At 39.2% G+C, this 19,553-nt stretch overlaps 1 protein-coding gene across 1 annotated transcript in view; it reads right to left on the reverse strand.

Moving 5' to 3' along the window:
- Positions 1-19,553, reverse strand: part of HS2ST1 (heparan sulfate 2-O-sulfotransferase 1) — a 72,170-nt gene that overhangs the window by 13,870 nt on the left and 38,747 nt on the right. Inside the window, exon 2 of the mRNA NM_204481.2 lies at positions 3,124-3,362. Coding sequence (NP_989812.1) covers positions 3,124-3,362 — 239 coding nt within the window. The remainder of the gene's footprint in view (positions 1-3,123; positions 3,363-19,553) is intronic.

Here is a 19,553-nt window from a genome sequence, read left to right on the forward strand (position 1 = left end):
ATGTCCTGAAAGGTAAGTTAAATGCATTCAGTTTCTATGATGATAAGAATTTAAAGCAAGTCCCAGTGAGAAAGAGGAAAAAAACAAATAACAAACAAAAAACAAAACCCACCCAGCATACTTGGTCTGAGCAAAAAGTCAAGCGAAATCTGTGCATGCAATCCACAGTGGTGTTGTAAACCATCACTTCTGTCCATCAATTGTTTCCATCAGTTCCTCATATCTACAGGCTGACACACGCCCACCCTGAACGCCTTCCCTATGGCCTGGTACCACATGCATCTTTGGATACTGAAAATTCCTCAGCTTTTTATTCCATCTTATTATAGACGTGTCAATAGCAAAATAACTGACAGTATTACAAATAGTTGGGATGATAAACATCACAAGACTGGTAAGGACGTGTGAGAATTTCTCCCCCACAAAAGTTTGAGTAGAAAAGGTTTTCAAGAAAGACTGCAAGCAGCGTCTCCACTACAAGAAACCCGATTCAGATTTCAAGACCAAGCACAATGGGATTCCTGAACTGGAATCCTTCTGGGAAGGCACTGGTGGCTTAGCTCTCCAAGCTAACAACTTGCAGTTACCTCCGAAGTAGAGGGTCAGGAACACTGGAGGGACGCCAGCAGAACAGCTTTGGCTGAAAGCCATGAAAAATGACAAGATCGAGGCAAGGGCAGCTGAGAAGCAATCTATGAGATGTTGAAAAGACAGGAACTGACTGGTTCAGCCATGGTAAAAAGCCGGGATACCTGTCTGGCACAAATACCTCTTCCTAAGAAGGAAAAATACACCTGGCACGTGTGCAGCAGTGGTCACTGGTGTGCATCAGCCCATTCTTAAATGCTCACTACCCGGTATTTCACAGCACATTATTTCCACTTCTAACCGACTGCCTTTCTGTTCCATTTCTGACAGTTGTTGAAACCTTCACCAGTAAAGGAAATACGTATTAGTAAAGTCAGTACAAATGTGCTATCTTCTGAGAGGCCACCAGTTTAGAATACATCAGGAAGTAAGATTACGTTTTCAGTTTTCCCTATTGAGAAAAATGGGGAGAAACTGCAGGAGATAAAATACTGAAGAACTACAAGCAGCACGTTGAAGTAATGAAATGTGGGATAATTCTACCATGTTTTTTGTATGGTCACAACAACAGCACCAAAAAAATGTGTCCCCATACTCCCCTGTTCTGATAATATATCAAGAATAAATGCTGCAAGATAGAAAAGTAATTTAGTTTTAAATCTATTAGATGACAATTCCACCATGTAACAGAGAAGCAGAACTTTGTGTGGCTGATATGACATCCAGTTAGCCATAACAAAGGCACACTTGTATGGACAAAAAATATCAGTACTGAAACATGCAAGCAAAATTTCCAATTACTTCATTTTATTGAATGCAGGTCAGAAATGCAAACATGGTGCTGAGCTTGCTGCAGAGGAAAAGCCCAAACTGTGAACACAGGGGCAGATCCCAGGATCCTGCCTTCAGACAAGCTGCAAGAAAGGAGCACTGCTGGGAAAAGTTCCATCTGAAACTAAAATGGATGTGTTAGGGACTTTTGTGAGATTACCTCAAAGCAGATACAGTTTGTATTTGGAGTGAATTTTAAGTAGTCATTTTTCCCAGATTGCATTCAAGAAGTAAAGGTTCCACATATGGGCAGAAAACTTAAAATCTGTAACAGAACTAGAATAGTTTGGAAAAAGCACTGCAGAAATAGCATATACCAGAAGGTTTACTATTTTACTAATTTATTTATGTCAGCCTAAAATAGTCTTCACCTTGCTCTGGGAGATACTTGTTTTAACAAGCAGTATCACCGATAAAAACAGTTCTGCCTCTATGCTGTGTCTGTGTATTTCACTACTGGTGTATGCACCTCATGACTCAACCCAGTGGTACTGATGAACGTGGTATGTGAACTCTGCTCTTGGGGCACAGGTCTTAAGCACTTGCTCTACACAGTGGGCATGATGACTGCCAGATTTAATCACCATATCACCTGCACACTTCAGGAAAAAAAATTCACAACAGCAAGAACCCAACAGTGACACAATCCCACCATCACAAAACAGGTGCCCATTCCCACCCCAACTACAGTCTGTGTCCCCGTGCTCATATCCCGACTTCACTCTTTCTCCCCCATACAGAACAGAGAGTGGAGGGCCCATTGCCATCTGTTTCCCCCTCCTCCAGACTACAGCAGCTGTTCCAAGTACTCCTGCCTGTAGGCATGCACTTAAAGGAGCTGGAAGCCTCAGTGCTGACATGCTGCAATGCAGAACAGCTCCTGCTGCGGCTGCATATCAACTTAAGGTGATCGGCACACGATGGGCAGCACGTACTGAGAGTTTGGCAACATTTGCTTTATGGACAGGGACAAGGACAGTGACGTTTCAGACCTCTGACTTAGTTTCCCTGCATGTGCAGTCACGAACAAGGAAATACCTTAAAACATAAAACCAAAAAACCTAACTCCCCACTCCACGTACAAGAAAAACACAGCATTCCTCCATCATCTTCTTTTTTAAATACCCATCATCTGATGCAGCAGTAGCCATGATCAATTCCAACCTGAGACTGCCATGAGTTTAGTTTAGAGCTCAAAGCAGTATGAAGCGACCCATTTACAGTGTCTCTTCACAGCCACATCTTCCTACCTGCGTTTTGTCACCTGTGAGACCTGACCAGACCTGATCAGAAGCAGTGCAGCCCTGACAGCACAGCACAGCACCTGCACTATGCAGAGGAGAGCACTTAAGACTGCATGCATTGCAGATGGAGATGACAGGCAAATATTATTAAAGAGCCAAATGGCAGACAACGCAGTGATGTACTACACACAGCTATAAAAACAAAGGTCGAGGCTTCCATAGCTATGTCTCTTTTTAGCTTAGCTTTTCTCCTACATACAGGTACTTACCACCTCCAGCAGCACAGCAAATACCTAAACCTATTATTTAATTCTCCTCTACAACACATAAAAATAAACATGTTAAACTCCATTTATGTTGGAAAATGGGATATCAAAGTTGATTCCATCAGATCACGTATGTTTAAGTTTTCCATGCTTTCCACCTGCTTAATAAAACCATCCCAAATGCAGCGGCTTACCTGATCTTGCAGAGACATCACAGGATTATTTTTGGTTGTATTGATATGTAGAACATGGTATCTGTTCTTTGCACAAAGATCATAGGCAATATTTGTGAAGGATGTGCTGGCAGTCTTAGGTACTCTATTGTAAATAATCACCACATCATCTTCTTCATCCAGTGCCACTTCTTGTCGGGGGCCATCTGCTGTATGACGTTGTTCTATCTCTCTGACTTCATGTCTTGCAATAGCCCTTTCTGTTAAGGATGACAAATACAAAATTTCAATATAAAGACTGTCAGTTTTGAAGTTCAAACCTTAGAAGGCAAATAACACTGTGAAAAGAGACACTGCCCCAGCAATAAAGGAGACGTGTGCTGTCATGTGCATTTCTGATGCATTTGATGTGAGAAATCTATAAAATATACAAAAGATAAAAGGTGAGTTAGTCTGACAGACTGGAAAACAATATGCTTAGGGAATGCATCCCATATTCTATGACTCATGTAAAACCTACTGAAAGCCAACACCTTTAAGGATAAATGTCTGCTACGTGCTATCAAAATGATTCCATCCCCAAAGTAGCTCAAATAATTTCTGTAACATATCCACTATTTAAAGACTGTAACAAAAGGAATAACTCAAGCAACCTGAATGAATTTTCCAAGACCAGTACTACAGATTCAGTCAATTAACACTAGAGAGGAGCTGGAATTCAGATGAAACCGATGTTTTTTGATAGTCTAATTAACATGAGCCCCAAGTGCAAAGCTTTACAACAAACTGTTTTCCAAATTCTCATTGACTTTACTGATGTCAAGTTCACAGATGCTTATAAAACAGTTAACATCAAAGAGAAAAGTGATCTCAGTACTGAAGTACACCAAACGCTGGACAAGGAAGAAATGTGGAAAAAGCAAGCTATGGAAAGGTGAGTGCATTACAAATTAACCTTTTATACAAAGGGTGACACTGAGTAACTGCACTCTGCTTCAAGTGCTAAAAATCTATTTGTAAGAAAAAAAAGGCTATTAGAGCTTTTTTTTTTTCTGCTGCTGAATATTAAATACTTTGTGCTGATTCAGACACAGCTTTGTTCTGTCCTAGATAAGCATACACTGTTATATGCTTTGTAATACATATATCAAAGCAACTTTTCTGATTTACTTATTGTGATTTTACTTTTAATCATGCATTCAAGGAAATCTGTGTAGGCCAGCAGTGTCGTCCGAGGTCCATACCACAAAAGTAACACCTAATTCCCTGTATTATATTCTTATCCTTGGTGCAGTTCTTCTGGATGACACACTTTGCAGCAGTAGGTACCAGCCTTTACTTCCCTTGCTTTCCGTAACTCGGCTCCTTGTGTTTTCTTTCACCATGACTCTTTAATTACAACATGAAATCACTTTAAAACAGAATCTTCAAGCTGTGAACACCACTACCCTATAATTCCACATAAGTTGTCTTCAACCACAAACTTCCATCTGCCTCAAACACTTTGAAGCTTCAAACCCCTTCATATGCTCGTCTCTCACACCCCATAACTAAGTCACGTCGGTATGAAAATGTTTGTAGAAAATGCTTATTGAGCATCTCTCAATTTTCTATACGACATCTGTTGCTCCCCACTATACCAGTCTCAGTTTTTACTCCTTCCTTTCTCATTTGCTACCTCTCCCATCACTGCTGGCAAACCTCCAGTTTTGGAAAGATGAGGCAACAGACCAAGGTTTGATCTCACTGGAGATGGCCACCACAACACGTAAGCGGCAGCTCCTCTCCCTACCAGTAACTGTTAGAGGTTTGGGAGGGAGACGTGCTGAGCTGCATGGCTGCCCAAGGGCTGTGTGGACATATCTGCCACCTAGAAAGGCGGAAATGAAACATTTCATTTCTGTTTTCTACTCCAGAAAATCTCAGCTAGACAACTGCACAGAACTGCCGTGCTGATAAGGCTCCAGGGTGCTGAGGAGAACTTCCAGTTTTATATGCAATACATTTTATATATAGAAAGCCAAAAGATGCATGAAATTGACATGTGATAAGTATTCCTCTACTGAAATATTTGAAATCACAACTCAAGAATTAGTGTGATAAGTGAACTGAACCGTAAAGGCTATACATAGAGAAGTCATGATTAGACACAATTAGCAAAAAGGCTATTGCATGCAATCATCTTAAGCTTTGTACTGTGAGAGGGGAAAGCAAGAACCTATGGAAGAAGAACTTCCACAGATACTAAGTACACAGTTGTATTATACAAAAAAAAAAAAAAAAAAAGAAAAGGTAGGTTTTAAACTTCCAACTAGCAAGAAGACTAATTTTTATGGTGAAGAACAGAAATTGCCTGTATGATAAAATCAAAGGCAGAGGTGAAACACAGGATATAAACTGCCAAAGGGGCAAGGGAGGTTAGAGGCAGTGAGAAGATGAGACAGCAGAAAGCATCTGTCTGACTGTCCATCCCAATGGTCCATCTCACTGTAGTCTATTATTAATATTGGAAAGAAGAAAGCTGCACATTTTGTAAAAACAGGTGTTTGTTGGGTTTTTTTTTCCAGTCATGAAAACTGATGGCAGTTTTTCCTACGAAGTCAGGAAGCTTTTTTGCTACACTCTGAAAACATGGTTTACTTGTTAAAATGGCACGAATTTCATCCACATCAGTAAATAGGGGTGTGGGAAGAGATCGAGAAATGGTAACATGCAGTTGGGAATACTCTTTGGGATAACTATATTAATCAGGAGTTAGAGAAATTAAAGCAGTTAACCAAATGTCCACCAACTCATTTGCTCTACTATCACCCTGTAATGATTGAAAAATAAACACTGCTTAAGTGTTTTAGAAGTATGGTAGAAAACACGATGTAATCTTTAACAACTCATGACACGTGAAAGATAGGGAGGAAGAAGGTGCTCCGTATTTATTAAATATATTTTATTTGCCAGAAATCTCCTCATATTACAACCATGCAAATTTAACTTTGATTTTGAGAGCTTGTCTACATAGGGTTAGATTAGTTCCACCAAAATCAATTTAAAAAATCAGGTAAGGTCATTTATTCTCTATCAGAAAACCAGTGGACAAAATGATGCACTCTAGTCTCGTTGATTTCATTGTATTCTATTTAAAACTGACTTTATAAGAAAATCAGCTAGGCAGAGTTACAAAGAGTCAAATGCTTAAACTGGGTTAAGAGTGTCATCCCTAAGTTTTACACTAGTTTTCTACATTTATTAAAAAAGATAAATGGTATTTCAGCAAGTGATACTTGGAGTGCAAGACACAGATTTTCATAGTAATATAATGCATAATTTCAAGGCACAAAATATTCTGCTTTATCTTGACGAGTTATTTTATTACTGCCTCTCTAGGGTCACTGAAACAATATCATTTCTGCAGTGTGTTGAAAAGTGCTGTTCCATCACCTGCAGTTGTCCTGCATGCAAGCTTTCATCCATTTCACAGTTTGCACACAGGCAGCAGCACACATCATACCAGGGCTGCTATTCTGGTAGTTCACCAGAAAGTGAATTATTTGCAGAAAGTCTTCAGTTGGTGGCAACAACTACCATGTAAACAACAGAACAAGCTTGTCTTCTCATCCATTAGTTCACATAACCTTCAAAATGCAACTTTATCCCATTTCTGTAACTGACAGCATCCTCTCGTGACTTGTGTATCTCGAGACATCGTCTTGTAGCAGAAAGCACAAAATACCACGGCTAACAGTAAGACGGTTTGCCAAGCAGATGCTACCAGAAAATAACATATAGTTGTAAGTTACATCTTCTCCATCAGAAGCACCAATGCAGGGTTCAAGCTGTACACCACCGCCAATTATGGAAAAATCTAAAGTGATTTATCTTCAAGATTTCTGCCGTTTCAAGCCAGTACAGTTTGTCAACAGGTTTCAAAGTAATTAGTACAAAAATAATACAGAGAGAAATGGATAGACAAAGTTTGATTGCTTAGACCTGTTTTCTTAGGATCTCAGCTAAGAAAATCACCTGTGAAAATGCAATAGGTCCATATATTCTAATAAAATCATCTGAAAATCAAACTAAACAATTTTAAACAGCTACAGAAACAAATCACTGTATCAGAAGCTGTTATTTGCCCACATTCCTTGCACATTCAAACAGATGAATGTCTTAAAACCAGACTATTAGCATTTACTGCAAATCCAAGTGTTAACTGCAGACAAAATAACATCTTCACAAATAAAACAGAGCAGCACAGATCCTAACAAACTAAAGGTTAACAAAACTAAACATTTTAAATTAGTCATTTCTCACTAAAGCACCAGAACCTCCTGGGACTTCTCAACAAGAACATCTGAAAAAAAACAGAAACTCTTTCCTCTCCCTGTGTCTTAGCCCTTACTGTGTTGGATAAAGAACACATTTTGAGCCTTGATAACTGTCACAGTGAAGTTAATTAAGTATTTGGAAGAATACTCCAGAGCACACACCCTACTTCCACAGACGATGTTCTCTGACCTCTATGTCTACTTTCCTTTTGCATGTGTCCATGGATATAATTTAAGCTCTTCTCAGCATCTCTCATGTGCCTGCCACTCATCCTAGTGGAAAGCCCCCAGCCAGAAGAGGAAAGGCTCAGTCTTGAAATAAATTTTAGCTCAGCAATCTTCATAGAATCATAGAATCCTCAGAGTTGGAAGGGACCTCTGAAGGCCACCTACTCCAACTCACCAGCAATGAACAGGCACACCACAGCTAGATCAGGGTGCCCAGGGCCTCACCTTGAAAGTCTCCGGGGATGGAGCATCAGTGCTTCCAGTGCTGCCAGTGGAATAAAAAGGTGTAGATTAAACTGACTTCCACACATCAGGGCCAGTGATGCTGGCACCACCCCCAGAGCAAACATGCTGGTGTATCTCTGACACTGGATGCCACTTTAAACCAGTAAGCAACTTTCTTTGGGTTGGAAGCAATACTGAAGGCATCTGACCTGGTGTCTCAGCTCTGTTCCCGCACTGTTTTCAGGCCAATTAGCCAAGCAGCTGGCAGCCCAAGGCACCGACAGTTCTCAAGCTGTTTCCCTGCCCAATAGCTGCATTAAGCACTTCATTGGCCTAAATACCAAAGCAGAGCAGAACCAAAAACCTACTCAATATTGACTCCATTCTCTTCTGATGAAGAATGAAAACTGAACAGCAGCTTAAAAATTATCCATAATTATGTAGCAAAGTTAATGTTCTGATTCACTTTTCAAATTATATACACATAGCATGTAGCCTTCCTCTTCCATTGAAATGTGGCTCCTCTGGGAGCTGTTGAACAGCACACTGCTTTCATAAAACAGAGCAGCACTGCTGTAAGTGGATACCAATACTTTGGGGATGGAGAAGGAAGAGAGAAAGAATCAATGGTGCTATGACAATTTATGGCCATGGAGGATTTCTGTCACAACAGCCAATTAAAACTACACGAGAAATATAGGTTAATACCAAAACCCCGAAGTTGAATTTGTTCAAGGTATCAGTTAGTAACAAAGAAACACTTCCCAAGACCTTTAAGAATAGTAGCTCTATTCTGGTCTAGTTTTAAGTCTTACCAACAGCAGAACCACCACTTTGGCTCTTCAGAAACTTCACGACTCAAACAGTAATGTGAAACTGAAGGCTTGCCCAAAATACTTCGACTTTCTTTTCCTTTGTAAAACACACCATAAGGCCTGCTGTCTCTTCACTGCACGTGGATGAAAGTTCATTGCTCCCAGAGACAACAGTGGCTGAAGCATGGGGGCACCAGCACTGTGCTCCAGGAGCAGCGGTGCCCGGCACCAAGCTGGGGGCTGCAGGTTCTCTCATGTCCAAGTGACTCCTTGCAAGCACATCTCAGTGACCACCCTTAAAACTGTTACTAACTACTCTGATCCTCATGAACATATGTAAAAATAGATTTTAGAAGCAAGGGTAGCCAACACTGTTGTGTTGGTCTTACAAAGTGTCTCTGCTTATCATTCTGAGCTGAGACTTTCTGGCAGTAAAGCCCATACAACAAGAACGAAGCGCACACACTCCAGCTCCAGGACAGGCTCAACACGTGTGTGCTCTGAGCCCAGATCCGAGCTACAGAAAGTGAAGACCGCACGTAGAGCACACAAAAGGAGAGAAACAGAGCACAAAACTTCCAGTAACTTTTCTGGTACTATTGTAAGTATTTTGAGTCAGGACAAAACCCCAACTTTTCCCTTCTCTTCTGACAATTCAGTTATCAGCACTGAGACATTCTAATAATTCATTTTACAAACTGCATTACAGCTAGTTTTCTCCAGTAAGGCACAGATACGAAAGATCTGTTGCTGTAAGAAGTGGTAGTTTAGTGAACAATTAAAACTCACGTCATAAAAAAAAGAAAAAAAGTATTTAATAGCAGTAGATGCGTATTTAGATCAGAAGGAAAAAGAACAGTCCAGATAGAAAATAATTGTTTTTTCAGACTCCAAAAAAAAAAACACGTGGTGCTTCATGGAGATCAGTAAAGACAAAACAAACAAACAAAAAACTCCAAGAAAATAACAAAACAACAACAAAACAACAACCACCACCACCCAACAAAACAGATAAAGCCAAACCAACCAACCAGCCAAAACGGAGCAGCAAGGAGGCAACTCCAGTTAGGAACTGAGATCATTAAATAACATCTAATGCAGCAGCTGTGAGAAAATTAGAAGCAGTGATGCTGAAAGACCTGCTATGGTTTCATTAGCATTTAATACTCATCATTTAATTTCAAGATAGTTTTTTTGCCAGCTTTATTTTGAACACAACAGTAGGAGAATATTGATTAGTGTGACATTGTTAAGCGTTTGATATTAAACCAAAAAAATTCACCCTATAGTAAAATCACTGTCCAATATATTTACCATAGTCCTAGTCCGTATTTCTCATTTCTTTTCTGCATTATTTTTATATCCTTACAAATGCAGTTAATACACGGAGTACTTCTAGAATACATTCTGACCACGCACTTCCTTGATATACAGCACTGGGCCCTGCTCTCACCTAGCTTCTTATTGTAACACAAGTCTTCGGTGTGTGCAAGAAAAGTTAATGGAACCTCTTTATATACATATGGTTCTCATAAGTGTTTCACTACACAAATGTGAACTTCACTCTTTCAAGCAAAATACAATTCAAACAAGAAGAAAGCCAGATCAATATAGATCATCTGATTCTATTTAGCAAGAAGGTCTAGAGACTGCTTATTTTATAAAATCTTTCCCCAGACATAAAATTATTTACTTTCTTCAAAAGGGTCCTGTCTACATTACACTGTTAAAGTCACCCAGGTACCTGCATGCATGGGCAGCGTGGTACCCAGTAAGTCACCATCATACTGAATACTAATTGGAAAAATACAGTTATTTCCAGCATATTACACTTACACCCCTGCTTATCTTTGCACTTCTTGGCTAAACTAACCCGATCTGGAAAACCAAATATGGTCAGTTGGACTAACAGCCAAAAAGGAAATAGCAAACAGCATTGCTTTCTAATCAGAAGTGTTAACAAAGATTTTATTAGGAATAGGAGTAAATTAGAGGACCAAAACTAAACTTACTATATTTGTATTTAGTATCTATGATATATTTGCTTAATTAACACTGAACACATAAACATGATTGCTGACCTAAACGTATGTATAGGATTTTGAGCAAGTCCTTTGAAAAAACAGAAATGAATCTGCATGCTGAATGTGGCCCATTGTTGTTAAGTCACAAAAGAATTAATTTTAATTACATTTCATAAATACTGACTAGATAAGATCATGATTATACCATTTTCTTTGTGAAAACCATTTATCTTGGTTTTTTTTTTTTTCCTAGCTTCATTTTAAGAACATCAATTTAATTCTGTAGTCTGGTTGCTTTATACACAAATCAGAAGTATGTCTTATTTTCACCCAAATCTGCAAATTGTTAATTGAGAGATTTTCCTTGCCTATACTGCTTAAATACCAGTACCTATATATTTTAAAAAGACTGACAGAAACAGCCTGAGCTTTATTCTAATCTTAGGCTCTCAGTTTAAAGACTTCATCTCACACGGAGATGAAAAAATAAGCATGAATAAAGGCAAGCTCTGACAATACCAACCCCTCAAAAAATTACATTGCAGGAACTTCAATCATAGCCGTTTTAAATAAGTGAGAGTAGAAAAGTACTCTCTGAATTAAATGCTGGAGCTACAATGAACATTGAATTAATTAGTTCTCAAGCTACCTCTGGAAAACTCTTCCTGCTGTCTCCTACATCTCTGTGAAAGGACCTGGGGGTCCAAACCAAACTCAGGCAGAACTGGGAAAACAAATCCAGGTGGCAGTGACCTGGTTCCTTTCTGAATAAAATCATCACCTGTCTTAAAAATAGTCCTTCCCCCCTCACTTTCAGAGGATCAAAAGGAGCAGTGACTCAATAGGCTGAAGGAGCCAGCAGAGGGATTTCTACCAAGGAAATCTTGCAAGTCCTCACAATACGTGTGTCCCTAGACCTACCTGGGAAGTTCAGCTGGCCTTTCATGATGGAAGCCTACAGGAAATCCCCAGGACTACTTCCCAATCATGCACAAGAGAACACTTGTGACAACTAGACAGCTAATGCAAACCTTCTACGTTCATTCTCTCCCTGATAAGAAACAGTGGCAGTCATACACAGTTCAGACATACATGCACAGAAACACTACCATAAAAACTTCAGGGGAGACTTCAGTTAGCAAAATCAAAATTACACCAGCAAGCTTTATCTGGTGCCATCCCAGTGCAGTACAGAGCTGCCTGCACTTGGTAAAAATAGAGGCAGTCCAGCACTGGTGAGATGTGCCGTGAAGTGGTTTTGTACAGAAAACCATCCAGTAGTAATAGAGGCAGCTGCTCACTGAAAGCCTCTGGGTGTTAATCCCAATAGACACTGGATTAAGTTTTTCAATTAAGAGATAATTATTATCCCACATGCATGAGAAATATTTTGTTTTCGCCCCAAATCAGGTCTTTCTTTGGACAGGGATGACTATTTGATGAAAATTTCAGTCAAATAAGAGGGGGCTAGAAACTCTCTCACTGAATCCTAGTTTTTGCAATAAGCTAAAAACAGTTCCAGTCCCTTGCTGGAACTTTGGTCCCTCATCACTGAGGGGTACAGGAGATTGACATTCGTCAATCTCTAACCCCCCCCTCCCCATCCAGATTGTAATTAACAATGATTATCCAAAAAGCACATCAACACAAAGTTCACTGAAGAACAGAACTGCAGGAAGTTGCACTGAGTAATGCAACACCACTGAAACAGAAGTTAAAGGGGCCAACAGATATGCCCCCAGTAAGAACAGAGAAACAAAAAACATCAAGGTTCTACTTTTAGTATTTCAAAGTCATGGAAACATTCATTTTACCAAGCTAACCTAGCTTTACATATCATTTTGTTGACATTTTGTGTAGCATTAACATAGCAAACTGAACACAGTACATAAACAGCTGAGCGATCTTGGCAAAATAACAAACCTTAGCGACCAGAAACGCTCGTGTATCTGGTCAGATTATCTTTTGCAGATATTAAGACTTTAAATTGTCAGATTTTATTTTATAAAAGCAAAGTAATCCGCTTCCAACAATAGTCAATAGTCTAAAAATCTAGCATTAACCCATTTCCAATATGGCTGAAACTTGTGGGGCCCTGTAAGGGAATAATCCTTTTGCTGTTGTTTATAGCAAAACTGTATTGAACTGTCAATCCCGAGCCACTTAAAATATTTTAAGATGATTTTAAATAATGTATTAAATGGCTACCACAGACAGCAGTAGCAGTGCTAAAACTGTGTTTCGAAACAAAGATTTCACATTACTCAAACAGTTCCAGGCCATGTTCCAAAGAAGCCAGGCCTATGCCCTGCAGAACCAGCCCTCTCCAGAGCTGCGGCATAGGGCAGCCATCAAAAATGAGCTCTTGGTCTTTCTTCTCTGTGCATCAACCCCAACTTTCCCGAGCTTCTTCTGGTTTAAGGCTCCAGTGACCACAGATGATTTCCATATGCATAATTTAAATTTGCCCTACTGCTACATTAAGTCACTGTCCTCAAATTCCATTAGTCTCAAAGATCTGCTTTTGTGTACACGGGTAGTAAGGTTGAAAAGTTCATTTTTACATTAACAGGCTGTAACCATATAAGGATCATTATAGTTTTAAATGTTTTTTGGCAATTTAAATAAAGTATGCCTGAAAACACATGCAAGCTTTCCTTTTTGCTATATGAAATGGAAGTTATTTCTCTGGAGTGCTAAATCAGAAAGACATATTAATCCAAGCCACCGCTTTGTGGGAGGTTGGGACTATAATAAATGACTGTGGAAAGATGTACCAACTGATACTGTATTTTGTAAGATATCTTAGTTATTTGGGATACTTAAAAGCAAAAAATACACCTGTGAAATCTGTTTCCAAGGAGACGTTTGCCTTCCAGAAACACGTCACTGACATGGTGAGCAGAGCAAAGTGTGAAAAGGATTTCTTGGCCATGACACAGACACTGTGACAACACTGTTGCATAAGGAATAAAATAAACAAAAATAAAACAAACCAACTCATCTTTCTCAGCAAGCTGAGTTACAGTGGTTAGAGAGGGAACTACCCACATATTAACAAGCTCACATACAGGTCTTTCCTTGCCCTGCAGAACTGACCACCAATACCATCCATTCAGTTGCCTCTTCTGCAAGTGCAGTAACATCTTACAGAAGCAGGGGCAAATTTCTCCTACTACTCCAGGGAGTTAGATAACTATCCCAGAACAGAGCCCTAAAGACATCCTACCACGTTGGTAACAATCCAGGTAGTAGAAGGCTGAGCAGAGAAGGGGGGGAGGGGAAGCCAGGAGATGCTATTTGGTTGTAACATCTTTGATTAAGGAAAGCTCCAGGATAAGTGATGAGAACCCAGCCCTTCATCTCCTCAAAGTGACTGTTCTAGGTCCACCCCAAATACAACTCATATTAAGTTTTTAAGGTTATCCTCATCTGATCCTGGGCTTCTCTTAAAGGAAGCAATGAAGCCATCCTTTCTAAAAAGGCAATGCTTGGCAACCAAGAAACAGTGTAAGGGAAAAAGAACACAGGTTTCATAAATTGGTAAACAAGCAACTGACAAATTCGTACTGTTTGGTATAAATAACTCAGCATTGCTCTAAGGCTGACATAGAACAGCATTTGCATACTGGTCTCCTTCAGTGGCTGTAGTTCATGTCTTCCTAAGTCTTTTAGTTTTGCCTTGTCTTCTTCCTAACATCCTCCCAGATAGCTGGAGCTGCTCCTCATGCACTCACGGCCCCTTGCTAATAGCCACACACCTCTTCTCAAGTTCTTATGAGTTGGTTCCACTTACAATAACCCATTCAAACATAGAAAGGTTCACACTTCTGCTGCCTTCTTGGTAGGCTGGTGTTAATGCTCTGCTCCCAAACTCTGTCATCTACAAATGCCTTTTAAAGACACACACAAAAGCCACTTGAAAAATGTGCAGTAGCAATGTAGGTGTACAGTCACTTGGCCTTTTGACTCCAGCATGTATTTTTGCAATACAATTTTAACCTTCAAGAGGAAGAAAGACTTGGGCTGCATATAGGTTGTAAAAACGTACTTCCCCATGATCATAATAAAATAATTTAAGTCTTATTATTCGTAGCTCCCAGATAAAAGTAACTTCTCCGAGTTTCTGAGCAGCCTCCTCAAAATGTTTTCACACCTCCTTTGACACCCAGTTCATACCATGCTATCTTCTCCTCAGGAAGGAGATGTCATGGGCTGACAGCAACTTGCAGGATTAAAACTGTCTTAGGGGAAAAATTGTCACTGCTTCAGACATCATCATATCAATGGGAAAATGGGTCACTTTTCATCACAATAAAATCCTATATCTAAGTTGTTACAGATCAGGACTTCACATCTTTGTACACTTCTAGCTTATGGTCAGTTGGGATGATAAGGAAACTCTCAAGTGAGAAGTGAAGCTGTACTTCAGTACACGTGGATATGCATTATTTCAGCACATTTATGTTAAATTTATAAGAGGTTATTCTGTACTCATGGCCTAGCCCTCTGTGCTCCCAAATGCAGGCAAAGGTCTCGATGAATAAAACAACAGCCACCCATGAACTAACCAAGGACACTCCACCATCTTGTCTTCCATATGGACACCATCTAGATGAAATACTACAAGACCCAGCTGTATCAAAAATATTTTTATTTTTGTCTCCTATCACAGACCCAAGTAGTCTTCCAGAGAACATGACAATCCCATTAACTACTTGTCTGAAAGTACATGGTTTCTTACATTAGCTCTTTGTAAATGCTTTGCATCCTGCCTGCATTAAGTGATATATACCAGCCACTTCTGGTTTTAATGTTAGATGAATGGGAAAAAAACCAACAAAATATTTTGAATGGGGGGGGGGGGGGGGAACCTCCTGAAAGTATTTCTGATCACAGTATGCCTTTGAAATCTGAACACCAAAAAAATAAGTCTTGGGCAAAATAATACTTTAATTTAATTGCATTTGAGATTCTCAAAGCACTGACATGATTGCAAAGTAAGAAAAACTGCAGGCAGGACTCAACAATTAAAAGCTGGAGAAACACAGAAATACACAATACGTCTGTGGTCACAAGAACACGTGGCAGAACCAGGAAGGAAAAAAATCCCCTATTCACTATTTCATATTTGTTGGCATTTTTCCTCCATTTGTTCCAGAGATTACAGAAAAGGCTCCCTCTTGCAGTCAGCATTACAAGCCTGCAGATCCAACAGGCAGCAGAAACGTCACTTGATATTGCATGTGCCCCTTAAAAATGACAACAAACACCTCTACATATTTTCAACGCCCCACAACTTGCCTGTAACCTATTTTGCAATAGTGCAATTTCTGCAACGTATTAACTTCTAAAAAGTACACTGAATAATGTATACAATGAAGTTTATTTCAAAATATAACACATTTCCAAACTGCAGATTCTTCTTGAACAAAAAGCAGGGTTGCCACAGCTCTGCTATGCTTTTGCTTATTCCAGCAGCGTAGCGGTAGAAAAGTTGTTTTTAGTGCTGTGGAGCTTTTGTCATTAGCATTCTGGGACTTGGGGCTGGTTTTTGTTGTTTCCCCCCCCCCCCCCCCCCATCAATTTGGACGCAAAGGAGTTTCACACTGCTTCTCTCCACAGAGGAAAACATGACTGTGCATCAGAACACAACAGACTACCTCCTGACATCAGAGGAGTGATGTCGCAAGAAGCTGTGCTGTGACTGGCAATGGTGGAGATGACAGCAGCTTAATGGGGCTGTCTAGCCCTAGCAGAGCTGTGGGAGTCAGACTAGCTGTCTCTGCACATCTGTTGCGGATATCAGCATTTGAGAACAATCACTGCTTTCAGCCCAGATACTAACTCATCCAACATAATCATCAAAAAAAAGCAGTTGAGACCAATGGCTTTAATTTTACAAAATGATAGAGCAGTGCTCCCTCATGACCACATACATGAATAGCTTCAACTTTGGAACTTAAGATGGATTACTAACCTCATTTGCTGCAAAGGTTCGCTCTGTGGAAAACACGCAGCCAGAGGAAACGAACTAGAGGAAATTATCTATTTTGTAGCTGGGTTGTTAACAACTGAGCTGCAAACCCAACAGAAACTCATATTCATGACATTAAAATGTCTGCAACAAACTGTCTTGGTGAAAGGAAATCCAGCATGGACATGTAATGAGTTTCTTTTTATGAAGTGAAAGCTCTAGAAAATAATGATTTAGGACGTTATAAAGCTAATCCCCACTAGAGGGAGCAAAGTTATTCCTCAGAAGTACCTGCAGTCCAGTCTAGAAGTGAGCCTGGCTCATGTAACATTCAAGACAGTCGTTTTAAGTCGGTCCTGAGCAGATAAGCATTATAATTTTAACGTTAATTATTCATATTATCACTGAAATAGGAAAGAGATGTAAACTCCCAGGCAGTAAAGATATTTAGAAGGAACTCTATTGCATTTTTCAAAGCACAGCCTATTCCAAGACTTCTAAGATTTACGGCCAATTATATAAAAGTTACGACTGACATAATGAAAAGTATAGGCACGTTCTTAGGGCATTTTGTTTTCCTCCCCATTTTCACACCATAAGAATATACCCAGATCCCATTACCATCTCAGTTGTGAAGGATGGAAAGTTTCATTAAAAAAATATGCTGACGAACATCTTTCAATTGCTAAAGCTTTAATGTTTTCATCAATTACTCTCAGTACTTGAAGAAATCACCTGAGTTGTCAGAATTTAAATGATACTGGCTACCCTACAAGCTCTTAGTCCTCACCAGCTGGGTTACGCTGCAGAGATCACAGAAGTTGGCTACAGAAACATTTTAGCAACAATTTCCTATTTCTACTGCAATCAGAATCTCAAGTCGCATCCTCTTACTCCAGTAAAATAATACAGTTATTTAAATCATTATTAAAAAAAAAAAAAACACACAAAAACAACATACTGGAACTAGAAACATGAGGCTCTATTTTAGTTAATTAGTGGCAACTTTTCTATCAAGGAAGTTGTACTTAAAATGAGCTAGTTAACTCAAAATTTAAATGAATCACTCGTTAAAAAATAATTAGTATGTACAACAATCACTTGGAAGTCTATCTCATGCTATAGGACATTTCTATTGGGCAGCAATCTGGACTGCATTATAAAACACTATTATACATGAACAGATGGAACTCAAAATAATATTTAGCTACAGATTTCCTGTCAGAAACTTATATAAAAGGGAGCTGGGGGGAGCTACACACTCAACATTTTCCACTAGCCAACATCAAATTGCTTACAAATTTCAGAAGAATCCATGTAATGCCTATGACACAGCAACCTTTCTCTAATTTTTATCTTTTATTTTCAAGACATTTCTGTATAAGATAGGCATGAAAAGACTTTTTTCACCTTAAGAACACAATATATGATATGCATGATCACAACTAACAAACTACCTACCAAAGAACACACCCTAAAATGCATTGCAGTTATAGTCAAAAACGAACGCTTTGCACCTTTCAATTCTTACTTTTGTATGCATACCAGTGGAAATCAATGAAGCTCTACAAAGCTTCACGGATTGTCACGAAAGCTGAATATAGGATCATGGGTCAGATATGTATTAAGCTTCTCCATTATCAGCTGTAACAAACAGCCCTGGCTAGAGCAGGAAACCCACTGCTTATGTCATTCAGATATGAAAGTTACTCAAGTAACTTAGCGTGAAGATAAACTGCCCCCATAATTTAAGGCCAAAGCATTATCAGCTGCTGCAATCAATACAAGAGTTCTGAAATAGTCTTGTCTTAAACTCCACTTAATAAGAATCTTTTGCTTTTGTTGCCAGGGCTTTAAAAAAAAAAAAAAAAGTAAATATTAATAGTGCTAAAGCAAAAGGGAGAGATCATTACAGAAAAGCTACAGTAAAAATTCAGGTACCAAAGTAACAGCTGATAAATATGCCATCTAAGAGCAATGTGGGGTAAGGGAGGTAAGAAGCAGATTTAAGTTCTTCAAGGAGGGCCTCACCCTTCACAAACCTTACCAAATTGATTGCGTTCCATTTCTTGTGAAATACAACTGTGATGGCTAATTTATATCAAACAACTGCTAAATAGATACAGAAAGCTACCTGAAAACTAGCAAATCTACAAAATATGATTGCACCAAGACTTCAGAATACGTTAAGTACGTAGCACATAAGTCAATAGCAGCATAAATATTTTGTTTTGTACTTAAGACTGAATTTGCTATTTTCTTCCAAGACTCACCAACAAAAGCTTTTCCTGTTATTTTTCCATATATTCACCTTCTTCATTTCACTTCACTTTCTGCACAGATGCAACACATCCATGGAGAAAGAAGAAACGTGCAGATTTCTGTTTCAATGATTTCAGTAGATACAAACCAACCTTCAAGATCACTGATGACCTCCAAAAGGATTTAAGAAGCACAGCGCCTTACTATTAATCACTCAAAGCTAACAGTTAGCGTGCTTCAAGCCCTTCTAAGACATTGCTCTTAATTTCCCCAATCAATGTGGTGAATACTGGAAGCCAAGCACATTAGACATTGTTTGACCATGGGGATGAAGGAAAAGAATTGGAGAGAAAAATAGTGTACACATTGGCTAAGAATTAGAATCTGCTGTATTATTCCACACTCCTCTAAATGGTCAGTTTCTTGTCTTTTTTTTTTTTTTAATTTGTGCATATAGACACAAAAGTATGAGAAGCATAAAAGTGTAAGAAGTCTTAAGTTATTCTGATGAAAGCTAGAAACTGAATCTATGCAGAAAGTAAACTGGCATCTTGCAGATACCTCAAGTTTATCCTTGGAAAAGGCATCAGAATTCTCCACT

Source organism: Gallus gallus, chromosome 8 (genome assembly GCF_016699485.2).
Source record: "Gallus gallus isolate bGalGal1 chromosome 8, bGalGal1.mat.broiler.GRCg7b, whole genome shotgun sequence".
Lineage (NCBI taxonomy): Eukaryota > Metazoa > Chordata > Aves > Galliformes > Phasianidae > Gallus > Gallus gallus.